At 39.2% G+C, this 24,036-nt stretch overlaps 1 protein-coding gene across 1 annotated transcript in view; it reads left to right on the top strand.

Moving 5' to 3' along the window:
• LOC122036885 (kinesin-like protein KIN-7K, chloroplastic) overlaps positions 1-20,995 on the top strand; it is a 66,753-nt gene extending 45,758 nt beyond the window's left edge. The window contains exons 2-7 of the mRNA XM_042596353.1: positions 18,130-18,323; positions 18,493-18,551; positions 18,912-19,032; positions 19,352-19,473; positions 19,561-20,348; positions 20,474-20,995. Of these exons, the coding sequence (XP_042452287.1) occupies positions 18,130-18,323; positions 18,493-18,551; positions 18,912-19,032; positions 19,352-19,473; positions 19,561-20,348; positions 20,474-20,995 (1,806 nt within the window). The remainder of the gene's footprint in view (positions 1-18,129; positions 18,324-18,492; positions 18,552-18,911; positions 19,033-19,351; positions 19,474-19,560; positions 20,349-20,473) is intronic.
• The last annotated feature ends 3,041 nt before the right edge of the window (positions 20,996-24,036 follow it).

The raw sequence follows: 24,036 nt of genomic DNA, 5'->3' as shown, positions 1-24,036 counted from the left end.
AGTTGGTTTTTCTAGTATTGTCCTTATCTAGGCTAACATGTTTAGCACCTAAGCACGTGTATCGGTTACTATAGTTATCATGCTTATTATTATTGACAATAGCAATAAGGCTACTAGCATGCATCCTACTAGAATTGCAAGAATGTGCCTTAGAGATTACCTTAGGGTTTGCCTTAGCTCCCCCTATAGACGTGCTCGGTCTCTTGTCCTTGTGATATTGCCTCCCCCTCGGACATTGGCTCCTATAGTGTCCCCTTTGCTTGCATTGGAAGCACACCACGTGCTCTTTACCCTTGCATATCGGGACTCCGACTTTCTTGACATTTGGCGCCGTTGGAGTCTTCCTAATCCTCCTTGGACATTTACTCTTGTAATGCCCAAATTCCCTACACTCAAAGCACATTATATGTAATTTACAAGAAATTAAATTGCTTGAGTTACCTAGGGTTGAGGATGGTTGTATGCTTTCTTCTTCATCCCTTCCGGAAGTAGAGGCTTCTTCTTCTTGCTCCAATCTTGAAGAAGAACTCTCCTCCTCTTCTTCCTTAGATGTTGAGTAGCCCTCAACTTCTAATTCCTTACCTCCATGAAGTGAGCTACTTGACTCACTTGACTCCTCTTCATGACTTGAATTGGAGCTTCCCTCATGGAACTTGGCCAAGTTATTCCACGATTCCTTGGCATTGTTGTAACCACCTATCTTACACAAGATATCGTTAGGTAATGAGAATTCAAAATTTTTCATTACCTCGTCGTTGATTACGGATTGGTGGATTTGTTCCTTCGTCCACCTCTTTTTCTCAAGAATTTCTCCTTCTTCATCCCTTGGAGGAGCAAAACCTACTTGTACACAATTCCAATTAACTAAGTTAGTCATAAGAAAGTACTTCATTCTTACCTTCCAAAACGCGAAGTCGTCGCGATCGTAGAAGGGTGGAATCGTGACGTCTTCTCCAAGTCGATCCATTCTCTAGCTTGTGCTCCCTCGGGTGTTAATCCGACGAAGAGCAACCTTAGCTCTGATACCACTTGTTAGGACCTTCGGATAGCGGCTAGAGAGGGGGGGTGTGAATAGCCGACCTTAAATTATCGTTTCTTCCTACAATTTAGGTTAGCGCAGCAGAAATAAAACAATAGAAACGAAACGAAGATGATCAAACCTTAGACGCAGCGATGTAACGAGGTTCGGAGATGATACTCCTACTCCTCGGCGTGTCCATAAGGTGGACGAAGCCTATCAATCCGTCGGTGGATGAGACCCCGGATAACCGACTAAGATGAACTCCTTCTGGGTGGAGAAACCTCGCCACAATCTCTTTGCAACAGCAATAAGGAGTACAACAGTAGAGAAAGCAAACAAGAACAATCGAAATGTAAAACCCTTTGCTTGCCTTCTCGTTGTCGACTGGAATCCTGATGAAGCAGCAACTTCTCGGATCCAACAACAGCAGCTAGAAAACCAGCAGGGAAGCTCACGCGAAACTTCAGCAATGGAGAGCTCAACAAAGCTCAGATCGCAGGAGCAAGAATCGTTCAGCAAGAAGTAGTTAAGCCTTCACTGTAGTAGCCTTCTTATATGAACCTGCGAAGAAGACAAAGAAGACACAGAAAGGAATCTAGCCGTTGTGTCACAACGGCTAAGCCTGGACAAATCAAGCTCCATCATGATCGGTCCAGGAGGTCCCTGATCGATCTGTGGACCGATCAGGCCCTAGGCTGATCGGTCCCCAGACCGATCAGCCAACTCTCTGTGAGAGTTGGCTTCGAGGCCTGATCGGTCTGTGGACCGATCAGGCCCTATTCTGATCGGTCCCCAGACCGATCCCCAAACCTCTTTCTGCCTCCTGAGCGTTTCCTGATCGGTCTGCAGACCGATCAGTTAACCCACAGAAACATTCTGTTTGGTTACTGATCGGTCACCAGACCGATCCAATGCCTTAGAGCTTCCCAGCCCTAAACCCTAAAGTCTTCCCGGTCTAGAGAACGAGCTACCGAGCCCTCTCTGACCTAGTCCGGAGAACGAGCTACCGAGCCCTCTCCGACTTCCACGTTCGGTCTAGAGAACGAGCTACCGAGCCCCCTCTGACCTAGTCCGGAGAACGAGCTACCGAGCCCTCTCCGACTTCGTCCAGTCTAGAGAACGAGCTCCCGAGCCCTCTCTGACCTAGTCTGGAGAACGAGCTACCGAACCCTCTCCGACTTCGTCCGGTCCAGAGAACGAGCTACCAAGCCCTCTCTGACTTAGTCCGGAGAACGAGCTACCGAGCCCTCTCCGACTCCATCCAGTCCAGAGAACGAGCTCCCGAGCCCTCTTTGACCTAGTCCGGAGAACGAGCTACCGAGCCCTCTCCGACTTCGTCCGGTCCAGAGAACGAGCTCCCGAGCCCTCTCTGACTTCCCATGCCAAGCTTCCATACTTGGACTTCTCCCGTGCCAAGCTTCCTGCTTGGACTTTTCCGTGCCAAGTCTCCATACTTGGACTTTTCCCGTGCCAAGTCTCCATACTTGGACTTTTCCGTGCCAAGTCTCCATACTTGGACTTTTCCCGTGCCAAGCTCCCTGCTTGGACTTTTCCGTGCCAAGTCTCCATACTTGGACTTTTCCGTGCCAAGTCTCCATACTTGGACTTTTCCCGTGCCAAACTCCCTGCTTGGACTTTTCACCAGATGTCTGGTCAACCTTGACCTATCTGGATTTCCCTTGCCTGACTTCACTCACCAGGACTTTCCAACTGCCTGGCTTCACTCACCAGGACTTTCCCTTGCCTGGCTTCACTCACCAGGACTTTCACCTGGCTTCACTTACCAGGATTTCCCGAATCAGGTCGACTCACCTCGGGTCAACCAGGTCAACCTTGACCAAAGATTGCACCCACAATCTCCCAAGTTTGTATTCTGTCAAACATCAGAATACAACTTTTCTATTCTCGTCAAACATCATAATAGAACTTTTCTATTCTCGTCAAACATCAAAATACAACTCGAGTCAGGTCAACTCGAGTCAGGTCAACCAGGTCAACCTTGACCTAAGGTTGCACCAACAGTTGTGAGTTGCATTTTGTTTTGAGGTGAGACCTCCTTATATAGGAGGCTCCGGGCGCCCGGACCATGATGTAAGTCCGACCAATCAGCACGCTACCCGTGACGACAGGATATAATTTTTGCTTCCGGGTGCTCGGACCACCTTTCTCCAGAATGTCCTTCTCCTGCAAGAAAGAGTTAGTCCGAGGTAAAAATAATAGTTTAAACTGCCCTGCAAAACAGAAGTTACACAATAGAAAGAATAGTAATTAGATTCCGTCTCACTGTGATCGGAATCTAGTCAAGATCTCAACTTAGAGTTCCAAAATGGTTCTAAGTTAGATCGGTGCCTAAGTTCCCTAACCGGGAACACGTCCTCACCAAGTCACTCCCCTCCAGTGACTTACCTTAACTTACCTGTCAGACGTCCGGTCAACCCTTCTACCCGTTTGGACTTCGTGTCAGCTATCAGGTCAACCCGTCGACCTAGCTACACTTCATGCCAGACATTCGGTCAGCACGTCGACCAGTCTGGGCTTCGTGCCAACTATCAGGTCAACCCATTGATCTAGCTGGGCTTCGTACCAAACATCCGGTCAGCCCGTCGACTAGTCTGGGCTTCTCTTGTACACTTAGTTAAAGTGTTAGATTACAATGAAATAACTTAACCTATTTTGTCATTTATCAAAATCTGGGTTAGACCGTTAGTGCTAACCGCACCAACAATCTCTCCATTTTTGATGCAATGACAACCTGGGTTAAGTTAGTGAAAATATATGCAAAAAGTAAGCAATCACTTAAGATGGTTTTTAGGTTAGGGTTTAGGGCTTGATATTTTGTATTTTGTTTGTTAACTAACTTAAACCCACCTAACCCTCACCCTTTGATATTCATCAAAAAAAGAATGGTTAAGTCAGAGAGAAAAAAAAAATGAAATTGCGAATCCGAACTAAAGTCGGATTGACTTGGGGGAGTTTAAAGTAGAAAATATAGAAAATTTGTTCTAAACTTTATCTTTTAGCTTTCAAAAATAGATAAGTTTGAAAAAAAATTAGCTAACTTAGAAAACCAACTTTACAAAATTTAAATTTTTATCTACTAGCCTATTTTTTAAAAAAATTAAAAACAATTTACAAGCATAAATTTTTATAAAGGATAATTTTCAAATATACCTACTTTACAAAAGTAAGATTAACAAAAGCCAAGTTTATAACATTCCAGTTTTAAATCTAATTTTCAAAACTAAGTTTGTAAAATTAAATTTTCAAAACTAAGTTTGTAAAATTGAATTTTCAAAACTAGGTTTGTATATAAGTTTTATATACAAGTCAACTTTTTAAGAAACATAAGATTATAAAATCTAATTTTCAAAGACTTAGTTTTATAAAAACTAGTTTTCAAAAATAGATTTATTAAATTAGATTTATAAGATCATATTTTTAAAAAAAAATTAAGGAAATATTTTTCAAAAATCTTTTCAAAGCGGAGAAAACTAAGTATGAAAATAAGTTGAATTAATTCTGCCCCTAAACCTGACATCAAAATAACTGTCTAACTGATTAGTTACTTGCTAACTATCAGAGGATAGCAGTTTTCACTTGATTAGTCAGATTAAGTTAATTGCAATCAGTTAGTGTTTGACTAAGCTGAAATAACTTAACCTGATTGATGTGTGGTTTGTACTTAACCCCCAGACTTATGTTGATGCACTGAAATAATCATCTTAAGTCTAGGCAATCTGCCTATGCATCTCACCCCTTTCTAAGTTCAAAAATACACAAACAAGTTAGCTCTAGTGTGTTGGTGAGATGCTCAAACCTTATATCTATAGGAGCATGCTTTCTAAGGGTTTGATCTATTATAAGGCTAAAGCTAATTTTCAAAAATTCTAAAAATGGAAAATTTTGAAAATTTTATACTAGAATTTAAAAACATCATTTTTAAAAACAATTTTGAAATTAAAAAATCCTAGTCTATTAAACACATTCCTAATTTCCGACGTAGATTGCTAAACTCACTTTCAGGGAGGGGTTTGGTAAATATGTCAGCTAAATTAGACTTGGACTCAATGTATTTGAGTTCAATATCTCCTTTAGTGACATGATCTCTAATAAAGTGGTGCATAATTCCAATTTAGAGAGATTCTTTGAAATCTTGTACGCATCCACAATGGATGCCCAAAAATGTATTTCAAGGAAATGCGTTTAAGGCGTACCTGATTAAGTCGCGATTCTCCATTTGGTGGCCTATCGCGTGAAGTTCGTTGAGGATGTCTTTGATCCTCGCATGAAGTTGACTTCTCGTTTCTCCTTCCTGCATTTTAATATTAAATAATTTATTTAGAAGGAGATCACTGTAAGACCGTTAGATTCGATAGAGGGGGGGTGAATATCGATTCGAAAAACAACGAGTTAAAACGCAGCGGAAATGTAAAGAAATAAAGAAATGAACACGGTTGATTTTTACTTCGTTCGGAGCCTGAGACGACTCCTACTCGAAGGCCCGTACTCCTTGAGTACTTTCGTTGGGCAATTCACTAGCAATTCGGATAATTACAGTTTACGTACAGATATTGATAATGAAAAGAAAGAGAACAAAGCTAACTGATAAACAATAAATTAAAAGAAGCGCCGGAGTGAGTTGTCGGAGCTTTGTGAACGTTGTTGGAGCGCAGAGCAGCAGAGTGATTGGACTCAGAGTTCTCAGAAGACTGATATGTTGAAGCTCCTGCCTGGGGCTTCTTTTATATGCTGCTCCGGGCGCCTGGAATGTGACGTAACACTCCCAACCAGCATGCTCCAAGTGTCAACGTCGTCCTGGGGATAAAACTTGCCTCCGGGCGCCCGGACCTCCGGGCGCCCGGACCTCCGGGCGCCCGGACCCCTCTTCTCCAGAAAGTCCTTCTCCTGCAAGAAAAGGTTAGTCCGAGACAAATGTACCCTGCAGCAAAGAATGTTAGCACAGTTTTATAGATGAGCAAAGTATGACTTAGATTCCGTCTTTCCGAGACCGGAATCTAGTCACGATCTCGACTTAGATATCCGAAATGGATCTAAGCCGGATCGACGCCTAATGTTCCCTACCCGGGAACGCGTCCTCGCAATCACTCCCCTCCAGTGACTTACCTCACTTACCTGCCAGACGTCCGGTCAGCCCGTCGACCCGTCTGGACTTCTCGCCAAGCGTCCGGTCAGCCCGTCGACCCGCTTGGACTTCTCGCCAGCTATCCGGTCAGCCCGTCGACCTAGCTGGACTTCTCGCCAAGCGTCCGGTCAGCCCGTCGACCCGCTTGGACTTCTCGCCAGCTATCTGGTCAGCCCGTCGACCTAGCTGGGCTTTTCCTGCACACTTGATCAAAGTGTCAGACAACAACACAACTAACTTAACCTGCTTGTCATTCATCAAAACCTGGGTTAGACCGTTAGTGCTACCCGCACCAACAATCTCCCCCTTTTTGATGGAATGACAACCTGGTTAAGTTAGTGAAAACATATGCACAAATTTAAATGTGTGGTTTAAGGTAGTTTGTGTTTTCAATTTGGTTTAGCTAACTTAACCACCTAACCCTTCTCCCCCTTTGACATTCATAAAAAAAAAACAGGGGTAAACAAGCATAGTGCTTGAGTTACCTAAAAAATAACTGAGTTTGGTTCAAGGATATTAGTACAATCTTTAAAACCAAGAAAAAAAACAATTTGATTTTAAGGGACAGTACATTTGTTCTTTAGCTTTTGAAAAAATTGCTAAGTGTAGATTGTCTAATTTTCAATCATAAGTTTCAAACACTAAGTTTGAAAAATATAAATTTCAAAACTGATTTATTTTTCAACACTAAGTTTGCAAAAGATTTAATTTTCAAAATCAAGGAAAATTTTAAATTGTAAAAGATTCAGTTTAATTTAAGTTTTTACTTTCAGTTGAGTAAGATCATATTTTTAGAATGTGTTTATAAAATTTGTTTTTCAAAATCAAATTTTCAAAAAGGTATTAGATTCAAAAACCATGGTTTTAAAATACTTGAAAAGGTCAGTTTTCAAAAAAAATTGTGAGTTAAAACAAGTTGTTTTTTTTTAAACTTTGATTTTTAAAATTAAGTTTAAAATTCAATTTGGAAAACTAAATAGTTATATTTCTCCCCCTGAATTTGATACCTATCTCTAACCAGCTGTCTAACCAATTAGGTACTAACTAACTATCAGAAGACAGTAGCTTTCACTAGGTTAGTCAGATTAAGTTAATTGTAATCAGTCAGTGTTTGACTTGACTGATGAACTTTAATCTGATTAATATTTGAGTTGTATTTAACGTCCAGACTTATGCTGATGCACTGAAATAAGCATCTTAAGTCTAGACAGGTGGCCTATGCATCTCACCCCTTTCTATGTTTGTCAAACACAAGCAAGGTAATCCTAGGGTGTTGGTGAGATGCTCAAAAACTAGTCCTATGGGTACATGCTTTCTAAGGATGTAAAACTAGTCTAAGGCCAAAACTGTTTTTAAAAGTAAAAAAAATGGAAATTTTGAAAACAAACAAGTTTAGCCTATAAGTTGATAAAATCATTTTTTGAAAGGATTTTTGAAATTTCCTAGTCTATCGAGCACATCCCTAATTGTCGACGTAAGTTGCTAAATTCACTTTCAGGGAGTGGTTTTGTAAAGATGTCGGCTAAATTTGATTTAGACTCAATGTACTTGAGTTCAATATCACCTTTAGTAACATGATCCCTGATGAAGTGGTGCCTAATTTCAATATGTTTGGTTCTTGAATGATGCACAGGATTCTTGGTTAAGTTAATTGAACTTATATTGTCAATTAGTACTTTTACATTTGTGATATTTAAGTTGAAATCTTTTAGAGTATGCATCATCCATAATAATTGTGCAACACATTCGCCTATAGCTATGTATTCTGACTCAGTTGTAGATAGTGCAACACAGTGTTGCTTTCTACTAAACCAGCTGACAAGGGATGGACCAAGTAGTTGGCATCCACCACTTGTGCTTTTGCGGTCTAATTTGCATCCGGCATAATCTGAGTCAGAGTATCCTATTAATTCAAAGTTGTTGGTCCTAGGATACCAAATTCCTACATTTGTGGTTCCCTTGAGGTATCTAAAGATTCTTTTGACTTGAGTCAGATGAGATTCTTTAGCACAGATTTGGTATCGAGCACACATACTAACTGCAAATAAAATGTCAGGTCGGCTTGCAGTTAAGTAAAGTAGACTACCTATTGCACTCCGATAATGTTTTAAGTCTACAGATTTCCCATTAGGATCATTATCTAGGATTGTGTTTACGGCCATAGGTGTATGTATTTCTTTAGTATTTTCCATTCCAAATTTTCTAAGTAACTCCTTAGTGTATTTTTGTTGATAAATATAATTTCCTTCATTTGTTTGTTTGACTTGTAACCCTAGAAAATAAGTTAATTTTCCTACCAGACTCATTTCAAATTCGTGTTCCATTAGGTTTGTAAATTTGTTTAAAAATTCTGAGTTCGTTGAACCAAAGATGATATCATCTACATAAATTTGAGCTATAAACATATCTTCTTTTATTGATTTCACAAATAGTGTTGGGTCAACTTGACCTTGGTTGAACCCTTTAGAGATTAAGTAAGAGGTTAGTCTTTCATACTATGCCCTAGGTGCCTGTTTAAGTCCATATAATGTCTTTTTTAATTTGTAGACATAATCAGGGTGTTCTAGACTTTCAAAACCAGGCGGCTGAGCTACATAAACTTCTTCTTTTATTAATCCATTAAGAAAGGCAGACTTGACATCCATTTGGTATAGTTTGAATCCTTTATGGGCTGCATAGCTTAGTAACATTCTAATGGACTCCAGTCTAGCTACCGGGGCATAAGTTTCATCATAGTCAAGTCCTTCAACTTGACTGAACCCTTTGGCAACTAGCCTTGCTTTGTTTCTAGTAATTTCTCCAGTTTCACTTAATTTGTTTCTAAATACCCATTTGGTTTCTATTATTTTCTTATCGTTAGGTGGAGGAACTAGGTCCCAAACTTCATTGCACTCAAATTGAGCTAATTCTTCTTGCATAGCAATGACCCAGTCTGGGTCAAGTAGGGATTCAGCTACAGTTTTGGGTTCAATATTTGAGATTAACGAGATTTGACTTAGGTTTCTGAACGATGACCTGGTTTGGACCCTAAGGTCTGGGTCACCAATTATTTGATCAGTAGGATGGTTTGGGTTGACTCTTATGGTTCTAGGAGGTTGACTTTCTTGCAGTTGTTCTTCTTCTTCATGATTTTGGGTATGGTTTGTTCCTTCAGAATTGATATGTTCATGAACAGGGTCAACTGGTTGAGGTTAGGCTTGTTCTAGGTTTTGATTGGATTCTTTGAATTTTACATTGGTGGTTTCTTCAATTCTTAGGGTAACTTTATTATAAATTCTGTAGCCTCTGCTATTCAGAGAGTACCCTAGGAAAATTCCATTTTCTATTTTGGAAGTGAATTTGCCTAAGTGTTCTCTAGTATTTAGGATAAAGGCTGGGCAACCAAATACCTTAAAATGTTTTACATTAGGTTGTTTGTTGTAAAATATTTCAAAAAATATTTTATTGTGGTTTTTGTTTAGTGTTGTTCGGTTTTGTACATAGCAGGCTGTACTAACAGCTTCTGCCCAAAAGTATTTAGGTAAGTTGTATTCATTTAGCATAGTTCTAAATGCTTCAAGTAAAGTTCTATTTTTCCTTTCTACAATTCCATTTTGTTGGGGAGTCTTAGGGCAAGAGAATTCATGATGGTAGCCATTTTCAAGGCAAAATTTATCAAAATTATGATTTTTAAATTCTCCTCCATTATCACTTCTGATTCTTTTAACTTTTATGCCTTTTTCATTTTCAATTTGTTTGCAGAAATTTGAAAAAATTTCAAAGGTTTCATCTTTATTTTTTAAGAATTTGACCCAAGTGAATCTAGAATAGTCATCTATTATAACTAAACAGTATAGACTTCCATTTATTGATTTAACTCCATGGGAGTCAAATAGGTCTAAGTGTAAAAGTTCTAGGACTGAGTTGGTTTGGGATTCATTAATTGGTTTGTGGGTAGATTTTGTTTGTTTGCCTTGTTGACAAGCATTACATATTGTTGGATCTAAGTTAGGTAATTTTGGTAAGCCTCTAACTAGACCATTTAATTTACTTATGTTTCTGAAATGTGTGTGAGACATTCTTCGATGCCATAGCCAGGTTTCTTCTTTTTGTGTTAGATAACACTTGACTGAAGAAGTGGTTAAGTTAATGGCATAGATATTGTCTTTTCTAAAGCCTTTTAGGCTTATAGTTGGATTATCTAGATGTTTGATCAAACATCCTGTGGATAGAAATTTTACCTTATACCTAGTGTCACATAATTGACTTATGCTCAGAAGATTGTATTTAAAATTTTCAACAAGTAGAACATTTGTAATTATGAAATTTATTTTTAATTCAATATTACCTATACCAATTACCTTGAGTTTACCGTTGTTTCCAAAGGCAACTGTTCCTAGGCTTTTGTAGGTTAATTGAGTGAACTTGGTGTGATCTCCAGTCATATGTTTGGAGCAACCACTGTCCAAAATCCACTTGGTTTCCTACAACAAGTAGGATTTTGATGTTAGTCTTAGTTTATCAATTTTAAATCAACCATTAAGTAACTATGAAATTTTGAAATTAATTTAAGTTTTTAATTTTTGAATTTTGAAAATAACTTGAGTTTAAGAATTTTAAATTAATTTAAGTTTTAAAATTTAAAAAAATTTTAAGTTAAAAAAAATTTTAAGTTAAAATTTTGAAAGTAATTTTTAAGTTTAAAATTTTTAAGTTAAAATTTTGAAAATAATTTTTAAGTATAAAATTAAAAATTTTAAGTTAAAATTTTGAAAGTAATTTTTAAGTTTAAAATTAAAATTTTTAAGTTAAAATTTTGAAAATAATTTTTAAGTTTAAAAACAATTTTAAGTTAAAATTTTGAAAATAATTTTTCAGTGTAAAATTAAAATTTTTAAGTTAAAATTTTGAAAGTAATTTTTAAGTTTAAAATTAAAATTTTTAAGTTAAAATTTTGAAAATAATTTTTAAGTTTAAAAACAATTTTTTAAGTTAAAATTTTGAAAGTAATTTTTAAGTTTAAAATTTAAGTTAAAATTTTGAAAATAGTTTTTAAGTTTAAAAACAAATTTTTAAGTTAAAATTTTGAAAAATAATTTTTAGTCCTTATTCATCTCACCCGATCTATATTATCAATCAGGGAATCCTATGATTTTGCGAGATGAAATTGGTTTGATTACAGACTTTTGGTTTAACTTGTGTTAGATTCAGATTTAGTTTTGGTTTCCACAAATAGGCATTCTTCGGATAAACTTCTAAGCTTGGTGAGTCACAGGGACATCATTAGAAGTAACCAACCTTTCGAAGTTTTCCGAATAGTCCTATCCACGGAACTTAGTACTAAATCTTGGTCTAACTCGTTAGGATTCGTTTAGGGGTAGCTTCGGTCAGTTCCACTTGGCTAAATGCACCAGATCGAAGCCATATCTTTCTAGACATGCGATGCCCAAGCTTCCCTAACGTACTATCATCCAAAAACTTCATCAGTACCATGAGTCAAGTTAACCTCGGTCTCTTTTTAACTAATCCTAATTACCCTGTTGGGTTAGTTTGTTTTGGGTTACCCTGTCGGGTATGTTAGTTTTGGAGGTGCCAGCTATTCTGGAGCCTCCCCCTGAATTATTGGCCATTAATTTAGATTTTGGGTTTGTGTCGATTCTTTTTATAGTTATAATCAATTTGGTGATAGTCTAAATTTTGTTGAGTTTTGAATTTTGATTTCAAGTTAAATTTATTTTTTAGTTTTTGATCTGATTTATTCAAGTTTATATAATGTATTTTATCTTTAGGTATATAGAATTGATTAAGTCCTACTTGCGTGGTTAAGCATGCTTTCGGGACCCAAGCTTGTTTAGTTGCTTTGTGTTGGGTTAATAATGATTTAAAGGTTTTATTTGAATTTGACTTATATCCAAGTCCGGTTTTATTATAGCATGCATTTTGGTTATTTAGAATTAAATCTAAATTTTTAGATCTTGTTGTGAATTTTTCCAACAATTCTTTTAACTTATTAATTTCACTTTTTAATGATAAATTCTCCTCCTCAAGTGTTCGGTCTTGAGTTGGATTCAAATTTTTTAATTGTTCCTTGAGGTTTTGATTTTCCTCAAGAAGCGATTTATTTTCATTTTCCAATTTAACTAATTTTTTATTTAAACACGAGATAATTCTAAAGAATTTACGATTTAAGTTTAGATATACCTCTTCAGAACCTTCGGAAACGAGTGCGGACTCGTGGCTCGATTCGGGTTCGGACCCGTCTTCCGATTCTTCTGATTCGTCTTCGCGAGCCATCAGCGCGAGGTGACTTTGGTGCTTTTGCCTTTCTCCCTCCGATTCGTCTGAGGAGGAATCATCCCATGTTGCATTGAGGGCTTTCTTCTTTGTTGACTTTGGTTTGTCAAGTTTCAATCTTGGGCATTCGTTCTTGTAGTGCCCCTTTTTGTTACATCCGAAACATGTGACATTTCTTGAGTCGACTGGTGAACTGATCTTCTGAAGATCCTGTTTGCTGAAGTTTCTCTTTTTCCTGGTGAACATTTTCCTTACCAGGTTCACCAGGTGTTCTTCGTCTTCAGAGTCTTGATCGGAATCTGCTTCAGATTCTGGTTTGTTCTTCTTTTCTTTAGAGGAACCTGCGAATAAAGCTACACCTTTCTCGACCCCGGCGTTAGTTTGCTCATGAAATTCTAATTCACAGAAGAGTTCATCCAATTTTAATTTAGATAAATTTTTTGAAATTTTGTAGGCATCTACAATTGATGCCCACAAATTATTTCGCGGAAAAGCATTTAACGCGTACCTTATTAAGTCTCGGTTCTCCATTTGGTGGCCTATCGCGTGGAGACCGTTGAGGATATCTTTGACCCTCGCGTGGAGCTGACTTGCCGTTTCTCCTTCCTGCATTTTTATATTAAAAATTTTATTTAACAGCAAATCTCTTTTTGTTACCTTAGCGTTTTCATGCGGTCCGACCCGGTTCAGTTCTTCTCGTGTTAGTCCGCAGTGTAGAGTGTTGATGGCTTTGTTCTCAATTGATTCCTTTTTCTTTAAATCGTTTGTCCATTCTTCAGGGTCTATTATTTTCCCGGAGTTGTCTACTGGAATTTTATAAGCCTTTGTGACGCTCATCCATTGGTCGTAGTCTGTCTTCATGTAGACCTCCATTCTTCTCTTCCAATACGAAAAGTCATCCCCGTTGAATAGGGGAGGACGTACTGTGCTGAAGCCTTCTTGTTGAGACATCTTATCCTGCACACACTAAATTAACTGGAAAAAGAAAATCCCAAGACTTCGTCTTGGATTAGCAGTGCGGAAAAAAATAGAAACTCTAAGTTGGTGTTGTACCGATTTAGATTTTAAGTGCAACAGGAAAAAAAATCTTCCAAAAAGATAATAATATCAGTTTGGGAAAAATAAAATATTTCACCCCCTGTCTGATTGGTGGTTGCACCAAATCAGAGCGGTACCTGCTCTGATACCACTTGTAAGACCGTTAGATTCGATAGAGGGGGGGTGAATATCGATTCGAAAAACAACGAGTTAAAACGCAGCGGAAATGTAAAGAAATAAAGAAATGAACACGGTTGATTTTTACTTCGTTCGGAGCCTGAGACGACTCCTACTCGAAGGCCCGTACTCCTTGAGTACTTTCGTTGGGCAATTCACTAGCAATTCGGATAATTACAGTTTACGTACAGATATTGCTAATGAAAAGAAAGAGAACAAAGCTAACCGATAAACAATAAATTAAAAGAAGCGCCGGAGTGAGTTGTCGGAGCTTTGTGAACGTTGTTGGAGCGCAGAGCAGCAGAGTGATTGGACTCAGAGTTCTCAGAAGACTGATATCTTGAAGCTCCTGCCTGGGGCTTTATTATTCCGGGCGCCTGGATTCCTTCCGGGCGCTGGAATGTGACGTAACACTCCCAACCAGCATGCTCCAAGTGTCAACGTCGTCCTGGGGATAAAACTTGCCTCGGGCGCCTGGACCCCTTCCAGGCGCCCAGGTTAGTCCGAGACAAATGTACCCTGCAGCAAAGAATGTTAGCACAGTTTTATAGATGAGCAAAGTATGACTTAGATTCCGTCTTTCCGAGACCGGAATCTAGTCACGATCTCGACTTAGATATCCGAAATGGATCTAAGCCGGATCGACGCCTAATGTTCCCTACCCGGGAACGCGTCCTCGCAGTCACTCCCCTCCAGTGACTTACCTCACTTACCTGCCGTCGACCTAGCTGGATTTCTCGCCAAGCGTCCGGTCAGCCCGTCGACCCGCTTGGACTTCTCGCCAGCTATCCGGTCAGCCCGTCGACCTAGCTGGACTTCTCGCCAAGCGTCCGGTCAGCCCGTCGACCCGCTTGGACTTCTCGCCAGCTATCTGGTCAGCCCGTCGACCTAGCTGGGCTTTTCCTGCACACTTGATCAAAGTGTCAGACAACAACACAACTAACTTAACCTGCTTGTCATTCATCAAAACCTGGGCTAGACCGTTAGTGCTATCCGCACCAACAATCACGCTTAGTTACCTTGGCGTTGCTCGTTCCTTCGTGTAGTTCGACCAGCTTGTCCCATAATTCCTTCGCATTTTGGTGTGGATCCCACTCAATTTAGCTCTTCCCTCGACAGCTCGCATTGCAGTATATTGAGAGCTTTGAAGTCCATCGAGGCTTTCCTTTTCATATCCAGAGTCCACTGTTCCGGGTCCAGTGGATTTTCAGAGTTATCGATCGACACCTTGTAGCCTCTGGTGATGCTGAACCACTGGTCGAAGTCGGTCTTCAAGTATACTTCCATTCGTTTCTTCCAGTAGAGGAAGTTGTCCTCATTGAATAGAGGAGAACGGACTGTACTGAAACCTTCGATTTGAGACATTTTTACCTTGCATACACAAAAAAAAAAATCTCAAGACTTGGTCTTGAATTAGTAGTGCGGTATTTAAATAAAAAATATCTAAGACTGAATTAATGTTGCACCAATTCAGATAAATTGCTATGAGAAAATTTCCAAAAAGGTAACAATACCAGTTTGGATTATAACGTAAAATCAAAAATCGAAAAAAATTAAAAAAGAATTTCACCCCCTTTTTCGATTGGTGATTGCATCAAATCATAGCAGTACCTGCTCTGATACCACTTGTTGGATCATGAAAGTCGATAGAGGGGGGTGAATATCGATCGAAAATGTTAGTAGAAAGTACGCAGCGGAAAATAATAAAAGCAATGCTAACAAGAACCAATTTACTTGGTTCGGAGCCTTGGTCGACTCCTACTCCAAGGTCCACACTCGTCGAGTGCTTTCATTGGGAAATACACTACCAGTTCGAAAAGATGATTACAAAATTAAAGTACAGGAATGCTAAATAAATGAAATACCGACAACAATTAAAGAAAAAGAAAGCAGGAAGTTGTCGGAGAAGCTTTGTAGTGTCGTAGGAGCACAGCGCTGTATAGAAAGCGTTGGAAGACGTAGTTGTGAGTTGAATTTTGCTTCAGGGTGAGACCTCCTTATATAGGAGGCTCCGGGCGCCCAGATCCCTTCTAGGCGCTCGGACCGTGATGTAGATCCGGCCAATCAGTGCGCTCCCCATGACGACAGGATAGAATTTTTGCTTCCGAACGCCCGGACCGATTCCGGGCACCCGAACCACCTTTCTCCAGAATGTCCTTCTCCTGTAAGAAAGAGTTAGTCCGAGACAAAAATAATATTTTAAACTACCCTGCAAAACAGAAGTTAGCACAATAGAAAAAGAATAGTAATTAGATTCTGTCTCACCGAGACCAGAATCTAGTCAAGATTTCAACTTAGAGTTCCGAAATAATTCTAAGTTGGATCGACGCGTAAGTTCCCTAACTGGGAACCCATCCTCACCAAGTCACTCCCCTCCAGTGACTTACCTTAACTTACCTGCTAGACGTCCGGTCAGCCCGTCGACCAGTCTGGGCTTCTCCTGCACACTTAGTTAAAGTGTTGGATCACAATGAAACTAACTTAACCTACTTTGTCATTCATCAAAATATGGGTTAGACCGTTAGTGCTAACCGCACCAACACCTACATGTTGAATTAAACTGAACCAAATCTGAGCTAGCGTCTTCCTTGCAAGTCTACAAAGGTGGGTCAAATAAACATTTGAGGATGGGGCAAACGGTTGATGTTTGCTTAGGTTGCAGTTCGGCTACTGGTTCGTATCTTGGGTGGGAGGAGCAGTCTGATACCCCTGCGAGGAAGGATGTCTAACAACTAGTTCGTCAGATGAATATTTTGTACTATGAAAGAATTATAAAAGGGAGACCATAAACTACTTTTTCTGGGTTTTGATTAACACATTGTGTTGTGTGCTTATTGATGGCATATTAAAATTAAAATTATTTAATAGATTTATTTTTTGAAAAATATATTTTTTTTGTGATAAAATATTATATTCTCTATAAAAAAATTTCAAATTTTCTGACGGTTATATAATTTTTTTATCAAAATATCAATTTTTAATATTAAAAATTCTCAAAAAGACAATCTTCAAAAATTTAATTTTTCTATAAATATACTTTCTATTTTACCTACTTAAAAAAAAGTTACAAAACTTATTGAGCTCAAAATATTTTTTATTTGAAATACATCTGTTTGGTTAAATTAATTTATTATTTCTTATATAAATCATAGTTATTCATGAAAATTTTATCACTAGTCTAGATTATTGTATTTGATAATGACAAAAACTTGCAGAATTTTTCAAAGAAAAAATCAATTTAAAAATTTTTTTTTTCAAAAACTAGTTTTAAATTTGTAAAAATTTATATTTTTAAAAAATAATTTCCAGAATTTTTTTAAGTGTTAGTCACTATTTATGTAACCCTTAGAATTTTTATCTCTATTTTTAATATGATCAAAGGGGGAGAATAATAAACAAGTTTAGGAAAAGGTTCATTTTTTATGTTTTAATTGTGCATATTTATTAATTACATTGCTTGTTTATTAATTGTAATTATTTTATTGTTATGTTACTATTTTTTTTACTCTAACTTAACTTGAGTTGATGATATCAAAAAGGGAGAGATTATAAGCACCCCGTGTTGATTTTGATGTGATCAATCATGTTAAATTAGGTTCTGTTGTGTTTAATCCTTGTGTCTAAGTGTGCAGGAGCTTAGGATCACAAGAAGTCGAGCGAAAGAAGCAGCATATGAAAAGGATGACACAGGAATTGAGTTGATGAGTTCGATGCATCCAAGGAACCAGAAGTTGTGGAAGAATACATCAGTGGAGTGAGAAGTACTCATGCAGCACTTCCAAGGGACGAGAAGCTGGAGCGGAAAACTGAACGAGGAGAAGGCCGGTGTTGGGTTTGTGTGAGCTTAACTGTGGAAAGTAGGAGAATCACTCAAGTGACCGGAGAAGGAGCCAGCGACCTGAGAAGACATCGGATGGTCAGTCTGAGGCCAAACCACCAAGGCGCCTCACAGGCACCTCGTCGAAGTGTCGTTGTTGTGGATCACCTTCGGGTTCATGTTAGCACCGGTCTCGGTGCCCAGACATGGTATAGGCGCTCGAACATCAAAAAGTTTGTCTTCCAACCGTTGCGCGGAGACGTTGTATAGAGATAAAATTTGTCACCCTAGGAGTGCTCGGAGAGGGTCCAAGAGCCCGAACTGTGCCACGTCAGCAACGGATAAGTTTCACCGAAGCACTATAAATAGAACACTAGTTCAGTCAGTTCAGTACAACACTTTTGTACTTCGAATTCTTTACTCTGCTTTCAATTTTTGTGCTTTCAACGCCTTGTACGAGGCTTTTTCGCCTCCGATTTGTGTCGAAGAAGGAGACTGCTAGTTGAGCTTCATTGCCTTGGACTAGCAACCTCCTCGATTGTAAACCAAGTAGACACTTTTGTCTCGTACTTATTTTTATCCATTTTAGTTTCGTTTATTAAAAGTGTCTGTATTAACTTTAGTCGAATGTTCCGAAAAGGGTGTTTTTTGTAATTACAGGGCAATTTACACCCCCCTCCCCCTCCCTCTTTCCGACGGTACGGGACCTACACTAACGCGGTGAAGGTGGTGAAGCCGAAGTTTGACCTAGAAACTTCCGAGAACACAATAGTCAGTGAAGGATACAATTTGAACTTCAAAGAAGCCAATGAAGATGTTGGTGGAGATGAAGAAGCCAAATATCATGAGGATCGGTGATGTAGAACTTCGTCGGTGAAGCACTAAATGTCGGGAATGAGAAGGCAATGTGGTTCGGGAGGAGGAGTTAGGGTTTTATATTTTTGAAGATGAAGCGAGATTTTATCACTAGTTTTTTATGGGAAAACTAAATGTGGTTCGAGATGTCGTTTTTCCTTACTTCAGACAAGCAGCCAAGGTGGACTATGATGTCGACGATCAGGTGACGTGGATGAGTAAAATCGGTATAGCATGCATGATTTGGTAATTTATAAACTACATTGTGTGATTTGGTAATTACAAAATCTTACCTACACGGTTTGATAAAAAGCGGTTTATATTTTTGCTAAAAATACTTATTTTCTAAAATATCTCTCCATTCATTATTGTCCCAAATCAAATTATTAATCAAAAAATTCTTACACTTAACTGATTTATAAATTTAAAGGGGTATTTTAGAGAATAAGTTTTATTTCGAATATTTCTTACACTTAAGTGATTTTATACATTAAAAAAATGAAACTCTTTTAATATTGTTTAAAAAAACGAAGGGCAGAGCCGTTTTATTTTTCAAATTCCGTACATATTTTTTTTTTTTTTGACAGTTAGTCTTGGTTTCGTCTCGTCCTATATAAACCGCCAGAGCAATTCAGGCCTCCTCCTTCCACCTCTTCTCCGTCTGAGCTGCAAATCCATCGATCTATCACTTCCATCGGTGTCAATTAGGTGCGTCTCTGCCCGTTTCTATCTTCCTTTCCGATCGTCTTTGCCTTCTTGATCGTTTCTCCGGTAAGAAAATCCTTCCGCTTTCAATTGTGTAGTCTTTTTGACGCTAGTATCAGTTTGTTTGTCTCATCTTGGTTCCCCTTTACAGTTTTCATGTTTTCTTTTTCACATTTTGTCAATCTTTAATCAGCTTTCTTTAATAGAGAAGTTAATATACAATCTTTGATACCGAAAGTTTTTTTATGATACTCTTATTACCAGTTCTTTTCGATTCTTATGGCTATCTATGCTTGTTTTTGATATCGAATCACTGCTACAGTTGGTATTCTTATGTCTCTGAATCCAGGAAATTAGAATCGCAGCAGCAACAGGAGTTGATGGAATCGTCGGGTGCTGATTGGAGTCCGGAATCCGAGTTAGAGCTTCAGAAGATGTTATTGGGTACTTTATATTCAATCTTAATTAGAGCAGCAATTAGATCTAGCCTTCGTATCCCATGATTATCCTGACAAAAATGCTTATCCGCAGATCTTACATCTTCTGACGAGTTCAAGAAGAAGAAGATGAGAATCACGAAAGAAATGATCAATGATGTGATCAGCAAGGCAAACAAGCCGCTCAGTAAAGGCGAGGTCTTGTGGCGCTTGATGATGCAGCTCAACCTTGATGTTGGTAGCGACTGTTCTAGGAATCTTGAGCAATCGGGCACTTCTGGTACATCTCAAATCGAGTCACAATTGGACTGGGAAAGTCTCCTGTCTGCAATCAATGAGCAAACTGTAGAGCATTCGAGAGAACCTAGCGTTATCAGCGAGAGCACTCTACAAAATGCTTCGTTGGAGTCGCTGCTTCAAATGAAATGCAGGCTCGAGAAGGAAGTGCAAGAGTGGAACGATTGGGGTACGCAAAAGGTGATGCAGGCGGCCAAGAGGTTGAACAAGGACAGGGACGAGCTTCAATTACTAAGAAAACAACAAAAGAGGAATCGTCAATTAATGGAAGCGCTTAGAATGGTGCATGACGGTGTGATGGAAGAAAATATAGTCCAGGCTAAGGAACTTAAAGATAAGGCTCGTAAAATGGAAACGTTGAATACTCAACTGAGGATGGAACTGAAAGATGTAGAATTGCACGCTGCAGAAGTGGCAGCGAATAGTGAAAATGCTTCAAGAAGGATGGAGGAGTACCTCAAAAAGTTACAATCATCTGAAGAAGAAAAGCTCTCGCTTAAAGATCAACTTGCAGCTGAAAAGCATCGCTTTTTTCAATTGCAACAGCAATTGAAGAAAGCCAAGGATCTTCATGATAATATGAAGGTAAATTTATGAAGTCTATATGAACAGTTCAAGTATTTGATTCTATTGTTTCAATATCCTTAATTACATACTAAATAAATGCTTCTCTCATTCTGCCTGCTAAATGCTAATGCAACTTATTTCAGTCCAAGTGGAAGAAAGAAGAGAAGTTGAAGAATGATGCTCTTGAAATGGCCGAGAATGAACGAAAGGAGCTGGAGCAGATCGAGATGTCGGCAAAATCACAAGAAAATGCATTAAAAATTGAAGCAGAAAATAATTTGGAGAGATACAAAAATGATATCCTTCAGCTAAAGAATCAAATTGCACAGCTAAAATTAGTGGAAAGTTCATCATCCAACATTTATCTTTCTGAGGAGGAATCGAAGTCTGCTTTAGATCGTGAATGGGAATGTGTGATGTGCCTATCTGAAACTGTGTCCGTCGTCCTGCTTCCTTGTGCCCACCAAGTTTTTTGCAGACAATGCAACGAGCTTCATGAGAAAAAGGGCTTGAAAGAGTGCCCTTCCTGTAGGACTCCTATCCAGCGAAGAGTCAGTGTTCGATCAGTTACTGATGATCCTTACCCTGATCCTTACCCTGAACTCCTTATTTACTTGGCTGAAGATTCAGACTACACTGCTCTTGGAAATCCTACTGCTTTTTGAACCCTCCTCATTCATCTAATGACTGTTACCTAGTTGATTGTTAATATGAGTTTGTTTCCAGAGCTGAAACTTCAGGACTTTTGTTGTTGGCAATAGAATAAACCATGCAGGACGAACAGGCTTGTGAACGTGTTTGGGTATTATAAAACATATCCAGTGAACTTTCAGTATTGAAGTCGCGACATGAATGATGATTGATGATGTTCTTTTTGTTATCCATCTGCTCATTAGATGATCCACTAGGTGCCTATCGACTCTTAACAGTCGAATAAATAAAGATTAGTAATGTTAAAGCAAAAATAAATTAGTTTAATATGAAAGTGTAAGATGTAATTTCCGACTATTTGTGTTGTGAGTTTGCTTCACGCAACCTCCGCCGGCGGCTGATTGAGGTCAATGTCCAAGGAGCAGTTCTTCACTAGAGCCAGCGAAAAAGGATGACTCCTCGAGAGCTCGATGCATCCCTGATTCCTGTCAAGTCGACATGTGGCGCCGCCCCAAGGCAAACTGCTGGGAGCCATGTGGATGAGAGAGGGGGATGAGGTAGATTATATCGAGTGGCATACTGGCACGGAGAGAAAAAGAGGAAAGAGTAACAGCGAAATCGATGAGAGAATTGGCATATTGGATGAGGTGAATTGCGCAGCCGTCCTCTGAGGATGTATATGGTTGATGAGTAATTTATATTTAGATGAAAGTTAATATGAGAAATGTCATGGAAAAAAAATCGGTTAAGATTTTTTGTAATAAAATTTTGTTAAAATTTTATATAATAGAATTTTGTTATGTTTTCATAACAAATTATGTTATGTTTTTATCAGGTATGGGGTTTAGCAGTATTTATTGGGATCATTGTAAATTTATTGTATAACAACAAAACACAAGAATCATTAAACGTGATTCTTTTGTATAGAGAGAATTCTAATAAAACTTCGACCTTTTTGTGGAGTAGGCATGTCGCCGAACCACGGTAACTCTTCTTCTTTCTCTTCTTCTTCTTCTTCCATATGTTTGCTCCTTTTGTGCGTCTTTGTCTTGTTGTTCCGTGCGATCTCTTTTCTCTCTTCCTCTTCTTCCGCGATTTAGAGGTTGAGAGGTGGTGTCCCTCTCTTTGCGCAACAATTGGTATCAGAGCCATGGTACGAACTAGATGTCATGTGGGGTGGCCTTGAACGAAGTTGAGGGTGGGCCCGGAGTAGGTCAGGATGACCGGATGTTCGTGGGAGGCCTGGAGTAAGTCAGGGTGATCGGATACTTGTGCGGAAACAAGTAGGTCAAGGAGACCAGATGCTCGCAGGCCCAAAGCAGGTCAGGGTGACCAGATACTCACGGGAGGCCTGGAGCATGTCAGGGAGGCCTGGAGCAGGTCAGTGTGACCAGGTACTTGCGGTGAGGCAAATAGGTCAGGGTGGTTGGATGCTCGCAAGTAGGCCTGAAGTAGGTCAAGGTGACCGAGCGCGGATGCTTGCGGGGAGGCCCAGAGCAGGTCAGGATGACTGGATGCTCGCGGGGAGGCCCGGACTATGAGAGTAATTGCGGTCCTTCGTTTGAGGGGAGGCTTGTTGGGTTTCAATCAAAGTCCCACATTGAAAGATTTGGTAAAAGATCATGGGGTTAAAAGGATACATGATATCTCCATTGGCATGAGGCCTTTTGGGTAGAGCCCAAGAGCAAAGTCATGAGAGCCTAGGCCCAAAGTGGACAATATCATGTCATTGTAGAGATATGTAGACATCCTTTAGGCGCAACAAATGGTATCAGAGCTACAGGTTTTTGGCGGATTTCTTCATCATGTCGGGGATGCCTTCTGCGAAGTTTGATATGGTGAAGTTTGACGGAACCGGAAACTTTGGATTATGGCAGAGAAGGGTCAAGGACTTGTTGGTGCAACAAGGCATTGTGAAGGCGCTAGGAGACAGAAAATCGGAAAGCATGGAGAAATCATATTGGAAAGAACTTCAGGCGAAGGCAGTAGCAACAATCAGGCTTTGTCTTACGGATGACGTGATGTACCATGTCATGGACGAGGAGTCACTGGTGGCAGTTTGGCAAAAGCTGGAAAGCCGGTACATGTCAAAGGCATTGACAAATAAGTTGTATCTCAAGCAGAAATTATTTGGGCTGAAAATGATAGAAGGAACCGATCTGAGCCAGCACATCAACGTATTCAACCAGATTGTAAGTGATTTGAAGCGGATTGATGTGAAGATCGAAGACGAAGACAAGGCGCTGATGTTGTTGAATTCTCTACCTTCATCTCCTACGTACGAGAATTTGGTTACTACGTTAATGTGGGGTAAGGAAACTCTCAAATTGGAGGAGATTACAAGTGCGTTGCTAGGTTTTCACCAAAGGAAGAAAACAAGCGATGAAATTTCTCAAGGAGAAGGACTTATGGTAAATAGCAACCAAGAGTGTGGTAGGAGAAAATCTCGACATGGATATAACAACAACAACAAGACTTGTTCTAAGTCGAGAAGGAAGAAGGTGATCACGTGCTACAAATGTGGAGGCAAAGGTCATATCAAGAGAAATTGTCCAGAGATAAAGAAACATGTTGCAGAGAACAAAAGTAATTTGGCAAAGTCTGCAAACATAGTTGAAGAGGAAAACTCAAAGAGCGGTGATGGAGATATGCTATCAGTTATGTCAAGTTCGGAGCAGCTGACGGATGCATGGATTTTAGACTCTGCATGTTCATATCACATGACTCCAAACAAGGATTGGTTTGACACCTATAGGCAGTGGATTCTGGTTCAGTGTTGATGGGAAACGATGCATCGTGCAAAGTTATTGGCATAGGGAATGTCAGAATCAAGATGTTTGATGGTGTGATCAGAACTTTATGTGATGTCAGATATATATCAGAGCTAAGGAAGAACTTGATCTCACTAGGCACACTGGATGATATTAGTTGTAATTACAAATCAGTGAGCGGGGTAATGAAGGTCAGCAAGGGAGCTCTAAAGGTAATGAAAGGACAAAAGGTAGCAGAAAACATCTACAAGTTGATAGGGACTACAGTTGTAGGTGGAGCCGCA

This window comes from Zingiber officinale, chromosome 1B (genome assembly GCF_018446385.1).
Source record: "Zingiber officinale cultivar Zhangliang chromosome 1B, Zo_v1.1, whole genome shotgun sequence".
In the NCBI taxonomy this organism is placed as follows: domain Eukaryota; kingdom Viridiplantae; phylum Streptophyta; class Magnoliopsida; order Zingiberales; family Zingiberaceae; genus Zingiber; species Zingiber officinale.
Note: the sequence above shows the minus strand (reverse complement) of the source record. Positions and strands in the feature narration are given on the sequence as shown.